We start from the raw sequence: 12,476 nt of genomic DNA, 5'->3' as shown, positions 1-12,476 counted from the left end.
TTGCCCTGCTCTGAACCTTTTCTAATGCCAGTATATCTTTTTTGAGATGAGGAGACCACATCTGTATGCAGTATTCAAGATGTGGGCGTACCATGGATTTATAGAAGGGCAATAATATATTCTCAGTCTTATTCTCTATCCCCTTTTTAATGATTCCTAACATCCTGTTTGCTTTTTTGACTGCTGCTGCACACTGTGTGGACGTCTTCAGAGAACTATCCACGATGACTCCAAGATCTTTTTCCTGACTCGTTGTAGCTAAATTAGCCCCCATCATATTGTATGTATAGTTGAGGTTATTTTTTCCAATGTGCATTACTTTACATTTATCCATTTTAAATTTCATTTGCCATTTTGTTGCCTAATCACTTAGTTTTGGGAGATCTTTTTGAAATTCTTAAGTCTGCTTTGGTCTTAACTATCTTGAGCAGTTTAGTATCGTCTGCAAACTTTGCCACCTCACTGTTTACCCCTTTTTCCAGATCATTTATGAAGAAGTTGAATAGGATTGGTCCTAGGACTGACCCTTGGGGAACACCACTAGTTACCCCTCTCCATTCTGAAAAGTTGCCATTTATTCCTACCCTTTGTTCCCTGTCTTTTAACCAGTTCTCAACCCATGAAAGGATCTTCCCTCTTATCCCATGACAACTTAATTTACGTAAGAGCCTTTGGTGAGGGACCTTGTCAAAGGCTTTCTGGAAATCTAAGTACACTATGTCCACTGGATCCCCCTTGTCCACATGTTTGTTGACCCCTTCAAAGAACTCTAATAGATTAGTAAGACATGATTTCCCTTTACAGAAACCATGCTGACTTTTGCCCAACAATTTATGTTTTTCTATATGTCTGACAATTTTATTCTTTACCGTTGTTTCAACTGATTTGCCCAGTACTGATGTTAGACTTACTGGTCTGTAGTTGCCAGGATCACCTCTAGAGCCCTTTTTAAATATTGGCGTTACATTAGCTATCTTCCAGTCATTGGGTACAGAACCTGATATAAAGGACAGGTTACAAACCCTAGTTAATAGTTCCGCAATTTCACACTGGAGTACTTTCAGAGCTCTTGGGTGAATGCCATCTGGCCCTGGTGACTTGTTACTGTTAAGTTTATCAATTAAATCCAAAATCTCCTCTAATCACACTTCAATCTGTGACAATTCCTCAGATTTGTCACCTACGGAGGACAGCTCAGGTTTGGGAGTCTCCCTAACATCCTCAGCAATGAAGACTGAAGCAAAGAATTCATTTAGTTTCCCCACAATGACTTTATAATCTTTAAGCGCTCCTTTTGTATCTCAATCATCGAGGGGCCCCACTGGTTGTTTAGCAGGCTTCCTGCTTCTGATGTACTTAAAAAACATTTTGTTATTACCTTTGGAGTTTTTGGCTAGCCGTTCTTCAAACTCCTCTTTGGCTTTTATTACATTTTTACACTTAATTTGGCAGTGTTTATGCTCCTTTCTATTCACCTCACTAGGATTTGACTTCCACTTTTTGAAAGCTGCCTTTTTATCTCTCACTGCTTCTTTTACATGGTTGTTAAGCACGGTGGCTCTTTTTTAGTTATTTTATTGTGGTTTTTTAATTTGGGGTATACATTTAAGTTGGGCCTCTAGTATGGTGTCTTTGAAGGTCCACGGAGCTTGCAGGGATTTTGCTCTAGTCACTGTACCTTTTCCTTTCTGTTTAACTACCCCCCTTCATTTTTGCCCCAAAAGGGCAGTGCAGGGGGGGGTCACAAGGTTATTTTTGGGAGGGTACTTCTGTGCTGCTGCCTTCAGAGCTGGGCAGCCAAAGAGCGGTGGCTGTTGTTCGGCCACCTAGCTCTGAAGGCGGCGCCCCGCCAGCAGCACCGCAGAAATAGGGGTGGCCCAGATCGAGGGCCCAGCTCTGCAGGCAGCAGCAGCGCAGAAGTAAGGTGGCAACCTGCCATCCTTACTTCTGTGCTGCTGCTGGCGACAGCTCTGCCTTCAGAGCTGGGCTCCCGGCCAGCAGCCGCCGCTCTCCAGACGCCCAGCCCTGAAGGCAGCGCCGCCGCCAGCAGCAGCGCAGAAGTAAGGGTAGCAATAGAGTGACCCTCCTTGGAATAACCTCGTGAGACCCCCCCCCCCACGACACACACACACACGCGCGCGCACATAATTCCTTTTTGGGTCGGGACTCCTACAATTACAACACTGTGAAATTTCAGAGTTAAATATCTGAAATAATGAAATTTATGATTTTTTCAATCCTATGACCGTGAAATTGACCAAAATGGGCCATGAATTTGGTAGGGCCCTACTCATTACTTGTACTCACTTAAAATCTCTCTCTTGGTAGTTAATAAACTTGTTTTATTGCTTTATCCAATCCAGGGTGTTTAAACTGAAGTGTTAGGGAAACTCCATTTGGGGTAACAAGATGTGTGCGTATTATTTCTATTCAGAGAATGACAGACTTAATATAAACGTGTATTGTTCAGGAGAGGGCTGAGCAGTACGGGACATAGATTTCTGAGAGGAAAGCTGAGATTGGGAGTGAATTGGGATCACCCTACAGTATAACCAAGGCTGGTAAAAGCCAGGGAGAGGCTGGCTGGCTGCAGCAAACACAGACCTAGCTGGGAGTGATTTGCATGCGCGAGGCGGTTTGTGAGTGTGTCCAGGCGGCGACAGCAGGAAAGCAGTGTAACGGGCACCCTAGATTACAGGGCAGGGGTGACGCAGCTACTCATTGTACTGGATTGTACTCTGAGTCGCTCACAGGGGCATCGCTAAGGACAGAAGGCCTCTGCTCTGGGGTGACACTGACAGCTGAGGGCATCTGGCCCGGGACATCGCCCGTGGCCGAAGGCACCCAGCCTGGGGCCACTCTCACGACCAAGGGAGTCCAGCCTAGGGCGTGTCTAACAACTGGAGCCTGGCATCAACCACACTGCCCTCCCTTTATAGACACACCAGATGCTGCCCGGCAGCCAGGACATTTCTAATGGGTCTGCTTCTCTCTCGTCGCCCCTTCCTTTCCAATCAGTGCGGCCGCCCACCCTCCCGAGGCCAGCTGCTGGAGTGAGAGGAACCCACAAACCAACGGCGGTGCCCACGGTTGGTTCTTTCCGTCCCCATCACCGTCTTCACCAAACCTACGCCATCCCCTGGGGCTGGTGCCAAACCAACCTCTCAGCCCGGCTGCCTCCCCCGTCAATCCGCTGCCCCACCGGGTGCTTTGAGTCCAGACACCCTCCACCCCTGGGCCTTCCACATGCACCCAGAATGGGGCTCAGATTGAGCAAACCTGGCACCCTCAATTCAACACACCTTGGAGAGGCGGCCCGAGCAGCAGCAGCAGCAGCAGAGGGAAGGCACATGGGGTCCTGGCCATGTCGGGATCTGGCGCGTGATGGATGCCCGGGGAGCTGTGGTGTTAGATGGCGCGGGGCATGATGGCAAAGGGAGAAATCCGGCCGGGCGGGCTCACTAGCCCGTCGTCGAGACAGCAACGGGGTGGAGGCGGAGGGGGGAGCAGCCAGCTCGAGGTGCTGGAAACAGAGTTTTGGGGAAATGATTATGCAGATTTCTATCACCCGCTTTTCCCACGGGGGCGGGGTCAGCAGCGGGCCTGCGGGGGAGGGGGAGAGGAGCACAGAAGCATCTGCCGAGCGACAGCATTTCCTTCCGCTCATCGGGCTCCTTTCCAGTGACAAAACTCGAAACATCTGGTGGGGGAGGGTCAGAAAATCATGCCTTGTTTGGGTCAGGTGTCCTCCGAGCAGCAGGTTCGGGATGGGGGTGGGGGGTGTCGTGTCAGGGGACCCCGACTGGAAAAGGGGGGCCTACGTGTAAACTGTGGTGCTGGGGTGCCCTGGCTTTGGGAGTAGGGGTTGTGCCTGTTGACGCCAAGAGATCCCACTGTGATGGGCTGAATGGAAGAAACTGAGCCCAGACCTTCCCCCCCAGCATCGGGGCGTGAGTGACCCCGCAGCCTGCTGGCAGAACCAGGAGGGGGCCAGGGCCTTGTGCTGGAGACCTGCGTTCATTTCCTGGCTCTGCTGTTAGCTCCTGGGGAACCTTGGTCAGGTCACCAAGCCTCTGAGCCTTCGTCTCCCCATCTGAAAAACGCTCCTTGCTCTGCCCAGAGCCTTTCCGTTCCTGGGGGCAGGGACTGTCTCACTGTGTGTCCGGGCAGCACAATGGGCGTCTGAGCTCAGTTAAAGCCCCTGGCTGCTCCTGTGATACAAACAGCAATAAAAATAGCACCCCAGTTGGGTAATTCATTTCATTTCCCGTTATGCCCCATACCCCCCATCCCCCTCCAGTTGTGGCGTCGACTACAGGATTCTCTTTCACTTCCCTCCTAAAGCATTGTGCAGGGTTCCTGGTAAACATGCCCACGCTCCACTCCAGAAGCTGCTGCATCTCAGCACAGGCGAGAGATCCCTCTATAAACAGCCCCAACGCCCCCCCACCAGCTGTGTCTCACAAGGAATCTACTGTAGACTTAAAGTTATGAATCTCCCAACCCCCTCACTTCCCCAGAGCAGGCCTGTAACCATGCGGCCAGCCCCACTAACAGCACCTGCTGCTGGATTTCCCTTGGGAGATGGTCAATAACCCCAAGGGAATAGTCCCCTACCCCACCTGCACTGCCACAGCCAATGGCATAAGCCTCTACTTTCCCCGGTGCCGGTGGGTGCTCGTGCTCCCTCACCCCTGGCCCCGCCCCAACTCCACCCCCTCCCTGCCCCTATTGGACCCCTTCCCCAAATCCCTGCCCCGGTCCCGCCTCTTCCCTGAGCGCGTCGCATTCCCCCTCCTCCCCCCTCCCTCCCGGTAGCGTGAAACAGCTGTTTTGCGGCACAAGCGCTGGGAGCTAGGGGGGAAAAGTGGGCACGTGGCACGCTCAGGGGAGGAGGCGGAGCGGAGGTGGAGGTAAGCTGGGGCGGGGGGGGGGCGGGGAGATGCCGGTGGGTGCAGAGCACCCACCAATTTTTCCCTGTGGGTGCTCCAGCCCCGGAGCACCCACGGAGTCGACGCCTATGACCAACGGAATGATTGAACACTGGGCCTTGTTGGTCTAACACAGGGGTGACCAACCTGAACCCGAGAAGGAGCCAGAATTTACCAATGTACATTGTCAAAGAGCCACAGTAATACATCAGCAGCCCTCCATCAGCTCCCTGCCCCCCTGCTCCCAGCCCCTCCCGCATACCAGCAGCCCCTCCCCCTCCATTCTCGCACCTGTTTTGTGGCGTGCAGGAGACTCCAGTGGGGAGGGAGAGGAGCGAGGGCACGGCAGGCTCAGGGGAGGGGCGGGAAGGGGTGGAGTGGGGGCCGGGCCTGTGGCAGAGCCAGAGGTTCAGCAGTGAGCTCCCCCTGGCCCATTGGAAAGTTGGCGACTGTAGCTCCAGACCCGGAGTCGGTGCCTATACCAGGAGCCACATATTAACTTCTGAAGAGCCGCATGTGGCTTCGGAGACGCAGGTTGGCCACCCCGATCTAACAGAACACGTCTCTGCTACAGGAGCATGGACGGAGTAGACTCCTAAACCCCTCCCCCCATGGTCTAGCTGCACAGCGTTGGGTCTCGTCTACACTAGAAAGACCTTTCCGTGTAGCTTACGCAGTGTTGTGGTAGCCGGGCTGGTCCCAAGAGATCAGAGACCAGGTGGGTGAGGTTCTGTAATATCTTTTAATGGACCAACTTCTGTTGGTAAGAGAGACGCGCTTACCCAGAGCTTTTCTTTGGGTTTATAGTTTATAGCACAGAGTTTCTCAAACTGGGGGCTCCTGGCCCAAAAGGGGGCCACAAGACTATTGTCGGGGGGTCGCGAGAGCGGTGGCTGCAGGCCTGAAGGCAGTGCTGTTGCCAGCAGCAGCGCAGAAGGACGGATGGCATGGTATGGGGGGGCATCGCTTTTTTTGGGGAGGTCATCACAGCCGGAAATATTTTCAAAGAGGGTCCCCGTCCCGGCAAAAAATGTCTGAGAACCCCTGTTATAGCAGGATAGTTATATCAGCAAGCCCCCTAGTGGAGACATCGCTTATACCACCAAAAGAGTTCTGATAGCTTGGCTTGTTCCCCGGCCAGAATAAGCTATTCCAACAACAGGCCAGGGTGACCAGACAGCAAGTGTGAAAAATCGGGACGGGGGTGGGGGGTAATAGGAGCCTAGATAAGAAAAAGACCCAAAAATTGGGACTGTCCCTATAAAATCAGGACATTTGGTCACCCTACAAGGGGACTTTTTCACCAGTATTAGTCTCCCCTAGGTCTTTTACCAGCAGAGCTTTGTTGGTCAGGGTGTGATTTTTTTTTTTTTTTTTACTGATACAGTTACATTGCATAACAAAATCTAATGGCTGGAGGTTGAAGCTAGACAAATTCAGACTGGAACTAAGGAGCAAAGTTTTGTGAGGATAATAATTAAGCATAAGAACCACTCTCCAAGGGTCGTGGTGGACTCTCCATCACTGACCATTGTTCAACCCAGATTGGATTAACATTTTCGAACCAGCCCCTTTGTGCTTTCTCCCCTGCTGAACCCTCACGCCGGGGAGGGGGCTCCCCCTTAAACATCCTCCTCCTTCAAATCCCTCCTATGCCATCAGTCCTACCAAAAACTTGACAGTGGTGAGACGGCTGGAGCTGAGACCACAGTCAGTCACGCTGACCAGTACTGTCCCATTGTTTCCTTGTACTCCACCATCATTCCGTCTGTATCCATCGGTGGTCTCTTGTTTTGGACTTAGATTGTACGGTTTCTGGGGCAGGGACTGACGTCTTGTTCCGCGTTTGTACAGCACCAAGCACCATGGGGTTTTGGTCCACACCAAGGATTCCTAGGCACTATGGTAAATAGAAATGAACAGCAATAATACAAAAATGTTCCCTTCCTAACAGTATAACTGAGCCCACGCTACTGTAACTAGACCGGTGTAGTGAAAGAGCTACAAATGTTGTGTGTAGACACAGCTTTACTGTGGGACACACCCAAATCAAGCAGAATTTAAAAAAAAATAAAAGGGCCAGACTTTTTTCATAAAAAATAAAGAAAAGGGGCCCAAACGCTGCCTTAATTTCCCCTCCTCCCCCTCTGCAGGTCACTTTGAACACTGACATTTGGTCCATTTACATGGCAGAAATGATGGGGTCTTGTTTTGGGAAATGCTGTTTCACCTTGTTAAATACCACGTCAAACAGACCGTGGAAAAGACAATTCGTACAGAGACAGGAAAGTACAATTACCACTGAGCAGACTCCGCACCTCCTGAACGTCAGTATATCATCGTGCTAGGCACAAGGACAGGCTGGGTGATAGTAATGGTTCTTCCTGGCCTTCCACACCTATGGTTGGGATTTCCAAGGGGGGATTTCGAACCTGGTCACACCATTAGGGTCATTTGAAAATTCCAGTCAATTTATCTATGATAGTCCAGCCACATTCTCACATCAAAACCATGTTGACATTGGCCAATGGTTGATCTTCGCCTCGGGTTGATTTATCTACGATAATCCAGCCACATTCTCACACCAAAACCATGTTGACATCGGCCAATGGTTGACCTCCTCCCGTTGATTAATTTGTGATAATTCAGGCACACTTCTCACACCAAAGCCATGTTGACATTGGCCAGTTGTTGACATTCTCATCCATCTGATGAATCTATGATATTCCAGACACAAATGCACAACAACACCATGGTGATATTGGTCAATAGTTGATGTTCTCCTCCAGCCAATTAATCTACGATGTTCCAGCCATGCTGTCATGCCAATACCACGTTGACATTGGCCAATGGTTGATGTTTCCTCCCGCCAATTAATCCATGATATTCCAGGCACCTGCTCCTACCAGCACCACTCTGATACTGGCCAATGGTTGACTTCCAACGGATGCACTCCCCTAGTAGCCTCTGTCACGTGTGATTTCTCTGATGCTGGATCAGGGCCGAGCTCTCGATGAAGCTTTTCCCACACTGGGGACACTTGTAGGGCCTTTCGCCTGTGTGAATCCTCCGATGTCGGAAGAGGGTGGAGCTCTGGCTGAAGCTCTTCCCGCACTCAGAGCAGGTGTAGGGCCGCTCCCCGGTGTGAATTCTCTGATGCCTAATGAGGGTGGCGCTCTGGCTGAAACCCTTCCCACACTGGGTGCACTGGTACGTCTTAGCTTTCAGGTGGGACCCCTCGTGCTGAGCCAGACCCGAGCCATCCCGGAAGCTCCTCCCGCACTGGGGGCACTTGAAGGGCTGCTCCCTGGCATGGAGACGCTGATGCCGGAGGAGGTTGGAGCTGCGGCTGAAGCTGCGCCCGCACTCGGGGCACCTGTAGGGTTTCTCTCCGGTGTGGATGCGCTGGTGGATGATCAGAGAGGAACTGTCCAAGAAGCTCTTCCCACAGTCAGGGCACTGGAAGGGCCTGACGCCCAGGTGAGCCCGGCAGTGGGCGGAGAGCTGGGAGCTGCGGTTGAAGCTCCGGCCACAGTCGGCGCAGCGGTAGGGCCGCTCCCCGGTGTGGACACGCCGGTGCGTGAGCAGGGCCGAGCTGTCCATGAAGCTCTTCCCGCACTCGTCGCACTTGAAGGGTTTTTCACGGACGTGGGTCCGCTGGTGCCGCAGGAACTGGGTGCTCAGGCTGTAGCTCTTCCCGCACTGGCTGCAGATGGTCAGTGGCTCCCCCAGCTCGGGTGGCAAGAGGGACATTTGTGGGGTTCTGGCCACACCTCTTCCCGAGACTGCCCCGGCTCCTCCTCGTTTTCACTCCCGTCCCGGCACTTGCTGGGAGAGAGAGAATGAACCACACACAATATGACTCAGATCCAAGCTCTGATCTCCCCTGGAGCTGCACAGACACAGGCCTTTTCCAGCACTGCCCCGTCCTCTCTTCCCCCTGCTGCCATCCTGCCCTGTCACCTGCCAGCATCTCCCCACTTGAGCCTCTGGGACCTCCCCTGCGACTCTGCTCCTGCAGGCCCTTCCTGCTGGGAGAGAGAGAAAATCCCGCTGGGGCTTCTTCCCTGTGCTGGGGAGAGACGGGGAGGCAAAGGAGTTTGTCCCTGAGCAGAAAACCTCATGGGCAGGAAATGAAACCACCCAAACCCTTCCCTGAGGGGAGAGGAGGGGGCGGTTTTGCTGCAGTGGCCTATCTGAGCCAGGGGTCAGGCAGGAGGGATGGGAGTCAGGAGTAATGCATGCTTTGAGTACAGGGCACCAGCTGCAAATTGATGGCTAACTAGCATTTACTGTTTGTTGTTACACTTCCTCGGGCTCATCTAAATGGCCAGACTCGAGGCTCAGGCACTAGGCTGTGACTCAGGAAATCTGGGTTCAGTTCCGAACTCTGCTACAGACTGTCTGGGTGAGTCACTGCATCTCTCTGGGCCTCAGTTTCCCCATCTGTAAAATGGGGATAATACTCCTGCCTTTGTCTATTTAGACTGTGAGCTCTTCAGAGCAGGGACGGTCTTTCGCTGTGTGTCTGTGCAGCTCCTTAGTGGAATGGAGGTCCTGATCTCGGTCACGGTCTATGCAGCCACCGCCACAATGCGGGACCCTGATCTTGGTAGGGGTCTGTGTGGTGTCTGGGACAATGGGGCTTGATCTCAGACTAGGTCTGTGCACAGTGGGGGCCCAGATCTTAGTCAGGATCTGTGCACCACCCAGCACAATTCATAGATTCTAAGGCCAAAAGAGGCCGTTGGGATCATCTGTTGTGAACTCCCGCTTAACACAGGCCAAAGAACTTTCCTAAAATAATTCCTAGAGCGGATCTTTTACACAAAAACATCCCATCGGTTTTAAAATTGCCAGTGATGGAGAATCCACCACGACCCCTGCTAAAATCTTCCAGTTGTTAATTACCCTCACTGTAAAAACGGATGTTTTATTTCCAGTCTGAATTTGTCTAGCTTCAACTTGCAATCATGGGATTGTCTTACATATTTGGCTACTCCATTGAAAAACCCATTATCAAATATTTGTTCCTGCAGGTGCTTAAAGATTGAATCAAGTCACCCCTTAACCTTCTCCCTGTTAAACTAAATAGACTGAGCTCCTGGAATCTATCACTATAAAGCCTGTTTCTTAATCCTTTAATCATTCTCGTGACTCTTTTCTGAACCCTCTCGCCAACGTATCAACATCCTTCTTGAATTGTGGACACAAGAATGGAACACACAGTGCTCCGGCAGTGGTCACACCAGTGCCAAATATAGAAGTGAAGTAACCACTCTACTCCTACTCACGATACCGCTGCATATGCATCCGCTTATGCATAGAATCATAGACGATTCGGGTGGGAAGAGACCTCAGGAGGTCATTTAGTCCAACCCCCTGCTCAAAGCAGGACCAACACCAACTAAATGATGTCTTAACCCTTTCGGCCACCGCATCACATGGGGAGCTCATGGTCAGCTGATTATCGGCCATGACCCCCAAGTCTTCAGAGGCATTGCTTCCCAGGGTAAAGTTATAAGCATCATCTACATTGTTTCTACACATTCACATCTAGCCAGGGGTGAAAGTAAGCTGGTACGGGCCAAGGTCCGGCGTATTGGTAAAAGGTGGCTGCTCGTACCGGCCCGTATGCAGCTGACGTTAAAGCCCCGCAGTGGCAAAGGACCCTGCTTTGAGGGCAAAAGGAGCAGCTGCCCCGGGGCCAGCGATTTAAATTGCCCCAGGCGACGCGGGCCAGGCAGCGTGGAGGGGCTGGCTGGGGGATGCTGACCCCCCCAGCCCCGCCCCCTCCACCAGAGGCCCCGCCTCCTACTCCAGTAAGTGTTGAGTGTTACTTTCACCCATATTGAAACAGATTGTTCGCTTCCACCCAGTCTACCAAGCAATCCAGCTCGCTCTGTCCTCCTCGTTATCCATCGCTTCTCCCAGATGTCTTGCATCCGAAGAAGTGGGTATTCACCCACGAAAGCTCATGCTGCAAAACGTCTGTTAGTCTATAAGGTGCCACAGGATTCTTTGCTGCTTCTACAGAACCAGACTAACACGGCTACCCCTCTGATACTCTCCCAGTTTGTGTGTTGTCTGCAAACTTTATCAGTGACTGTTTTATGTTTCCTTCCAGGCCATCAATACAAATGTTACATAGTGGGGGGCCATGAACCGATCCCTGTGGTGGAACCCCGCTAGAAATACACCCACTTGATGATTTCCCATTTATAGTTACATTTTCACACCCATCCCTTAGCCGGCTTTTGGTCCCTCTCATGTGCGCCAGGTTAATTTTACATCGGTCTAGTTTTTATTCAAAATGTCATGCCGTACCAATGTGACTACCTCCCAGAAGTCTATCTTCCATCAACACTAGTGCCTCTGTCATCTACATTTATAATCTCACCCAACCCCCGCCCCCCAACCCAAGTTCTGGCACAGTGAGGGCTGTTAACGTGTTACTGCTCTGACCTATGACGCAGGGAAGAGGTGTTTTGAGGCATGAGTCACACTTCGCAGTAGAACTCATCTTGCAAAGATCACCTAAGGGCCTTGAAACCACACGGCGCGTTAACCCTTTTCGTGCCATGTCAGTGCTGCGCACAGAGCGGCAGAGGTGCTGGGACTAGGGGGTGGTTTCTAGCCGATCTGGGGTTGACAGTTTGGTTCAGTGGCTCTCACACAAATTCTCCCAGCACCCCTGAGTGCTGGGGGTGGAGTGGGGGGGGACAGATCTCGGCGCACGTCTCCTCTTCTCTGCCTGGGGTCAGTAACTTTGCTCCAAGGAAGTGGTACAAACCTCAACCTCCAGCGGTGTCCCGGGGGCTCGCTGCGGGGCGGGGCTGCTGGGCTCAGCTGCACAGTCCCGCCTCCCCCAGTACTGCCCTAGAGCTGTCTGGGGGGGGGGTCCTCCGCTCCCAGCCCCCACCCTTCGGCTCAGCGCCCCCGCGGCCCTGCGGCCGCTTCCTCCAGGCAGCGATTTCCTGCCTCGGCGGCTGTTTCCCTCCCTCCCGTGCGCCCCCACTCACCGCCGGCCGCAGCGCACGGGGTGGGGCGGGTTATTGGTTGGTTCCCGGGGGCGGGGGTCTCCTTGCAGACGGGGGCTCCGGCCCCGTGGGCAGCAGGTGGTGCCGGAGTCTCCAGCCCAGGGTGCAGGCAGGGGGTTGGACAGGAAGGTCCCTGCGCTATTGCAACCCCGCGGACGGCTCCGCTCCGGGAAGATCCGCTGTGGATAGCCCGGCCTGGCGGCGCCAGCAGCAGGGAAAGGCTCTGCGCGGGGCGGAGGGATGCAGGGTCCCCCGGGAGGGCTGGGCTGGAGAGAAGGGGGATACGGATCCCTCCTGTGGGGGATGCACCATTCCCTACACCTTCGGGGAGACCCCTGCCCCCCCCCATCCCCAGCATACCCACATGCCCATCCGTTGGCTCCTCTTGCCCCATCTTCCGATCCCCCAGTCTCACCGGGGTGGTGGCCCTGCCCCAGTGCCCATCCAAGCCCGCCGTGGCACCAGGTCTTGGTTTTGGGGTTCAGCTGGGACCCCGAGGAGCCAG

At 53.1% G+C, this 12,476-nt stretch overlaps 2 protein-coding genes across 2 annotated transcripts in view; both read right to left on the bottom strand.

Annotated features, from left to right (window-relative positions):
* Positions 1-12,108, bottom strand: part of LOC123368284 (integrin alpha-L-like) — a 43,658-nt gene extending 31,550 nt beyond the window's left edge. Inside the window, exons 1-2 of the mRNA XM_045012943.1 lie at positions 11,954-12,108; positions 3,303-4,211 (exon numbers count right to left, since the gene is read on the bottom strand). Of these exons, the coding sequence (XP_044868878.1) occupies positions 3,303-3,366 (64 nt within the window). The 5' untranslated portion in view covers positions 3,367-4,211; positions 11,954-12,108. The remainder of the gene's footprint in view (positions 1-3,302; positions 4,212-11,953) is intronic.
* On the bottom strand, positions 6,694-9,991 carry LOC123368358 (zinc finger protein 79-like). The gene is made up of 2 exons (XM_045013121.1): positions 7,231-9,991; positions 6,694-6,831 (listed from the first exon to the last, which is right to left on the bottom strand). The coding sequence occupies exon 1, from the start codon at positions 8,682-8,684 to the stop codon at positions 7,902-7,904; it is 783 nt and encodes a 260-aa protein (XP_044869056.1). The 5' UTR covers positions 8,685-9,991; the 3' UTR covers positions 6,694-6,831; positions 7,231-7,901.
* Positions 12,109-12,476: the final 368 nt, after the last annotated feature.

The sequence above is a fragment of the Mauremys mutica genome, chromosome 4 (genome assembly GCF_020497125.1).
Source record: "Mauremys mutica isolate MM-2020 ecotype Southern chromosome 4, ASM2049712v1, whole genome shotgun sequence".
Taxonomy (NCBI): domain Eukaryota; kingdom Metazoa; phylum Chordata; order Testudines; family Geoemydidae; genus Mauremys; species Mauremys mutica.
The sequence above is the reverse complement of the archived record's forward strand: the minus strand, read 5'-3'. Positions and strand labels throughout refer to the sequence as shown.

Coding starts and splice junctions, on each gene's coding strand:
- LOC123368358 (XM_045013121.1), bottom strand. CDS start 8,684: ATGTCCCTCTTGCCACCCGAGCTGGGGGAGCCACTGACCATCTGCAGC.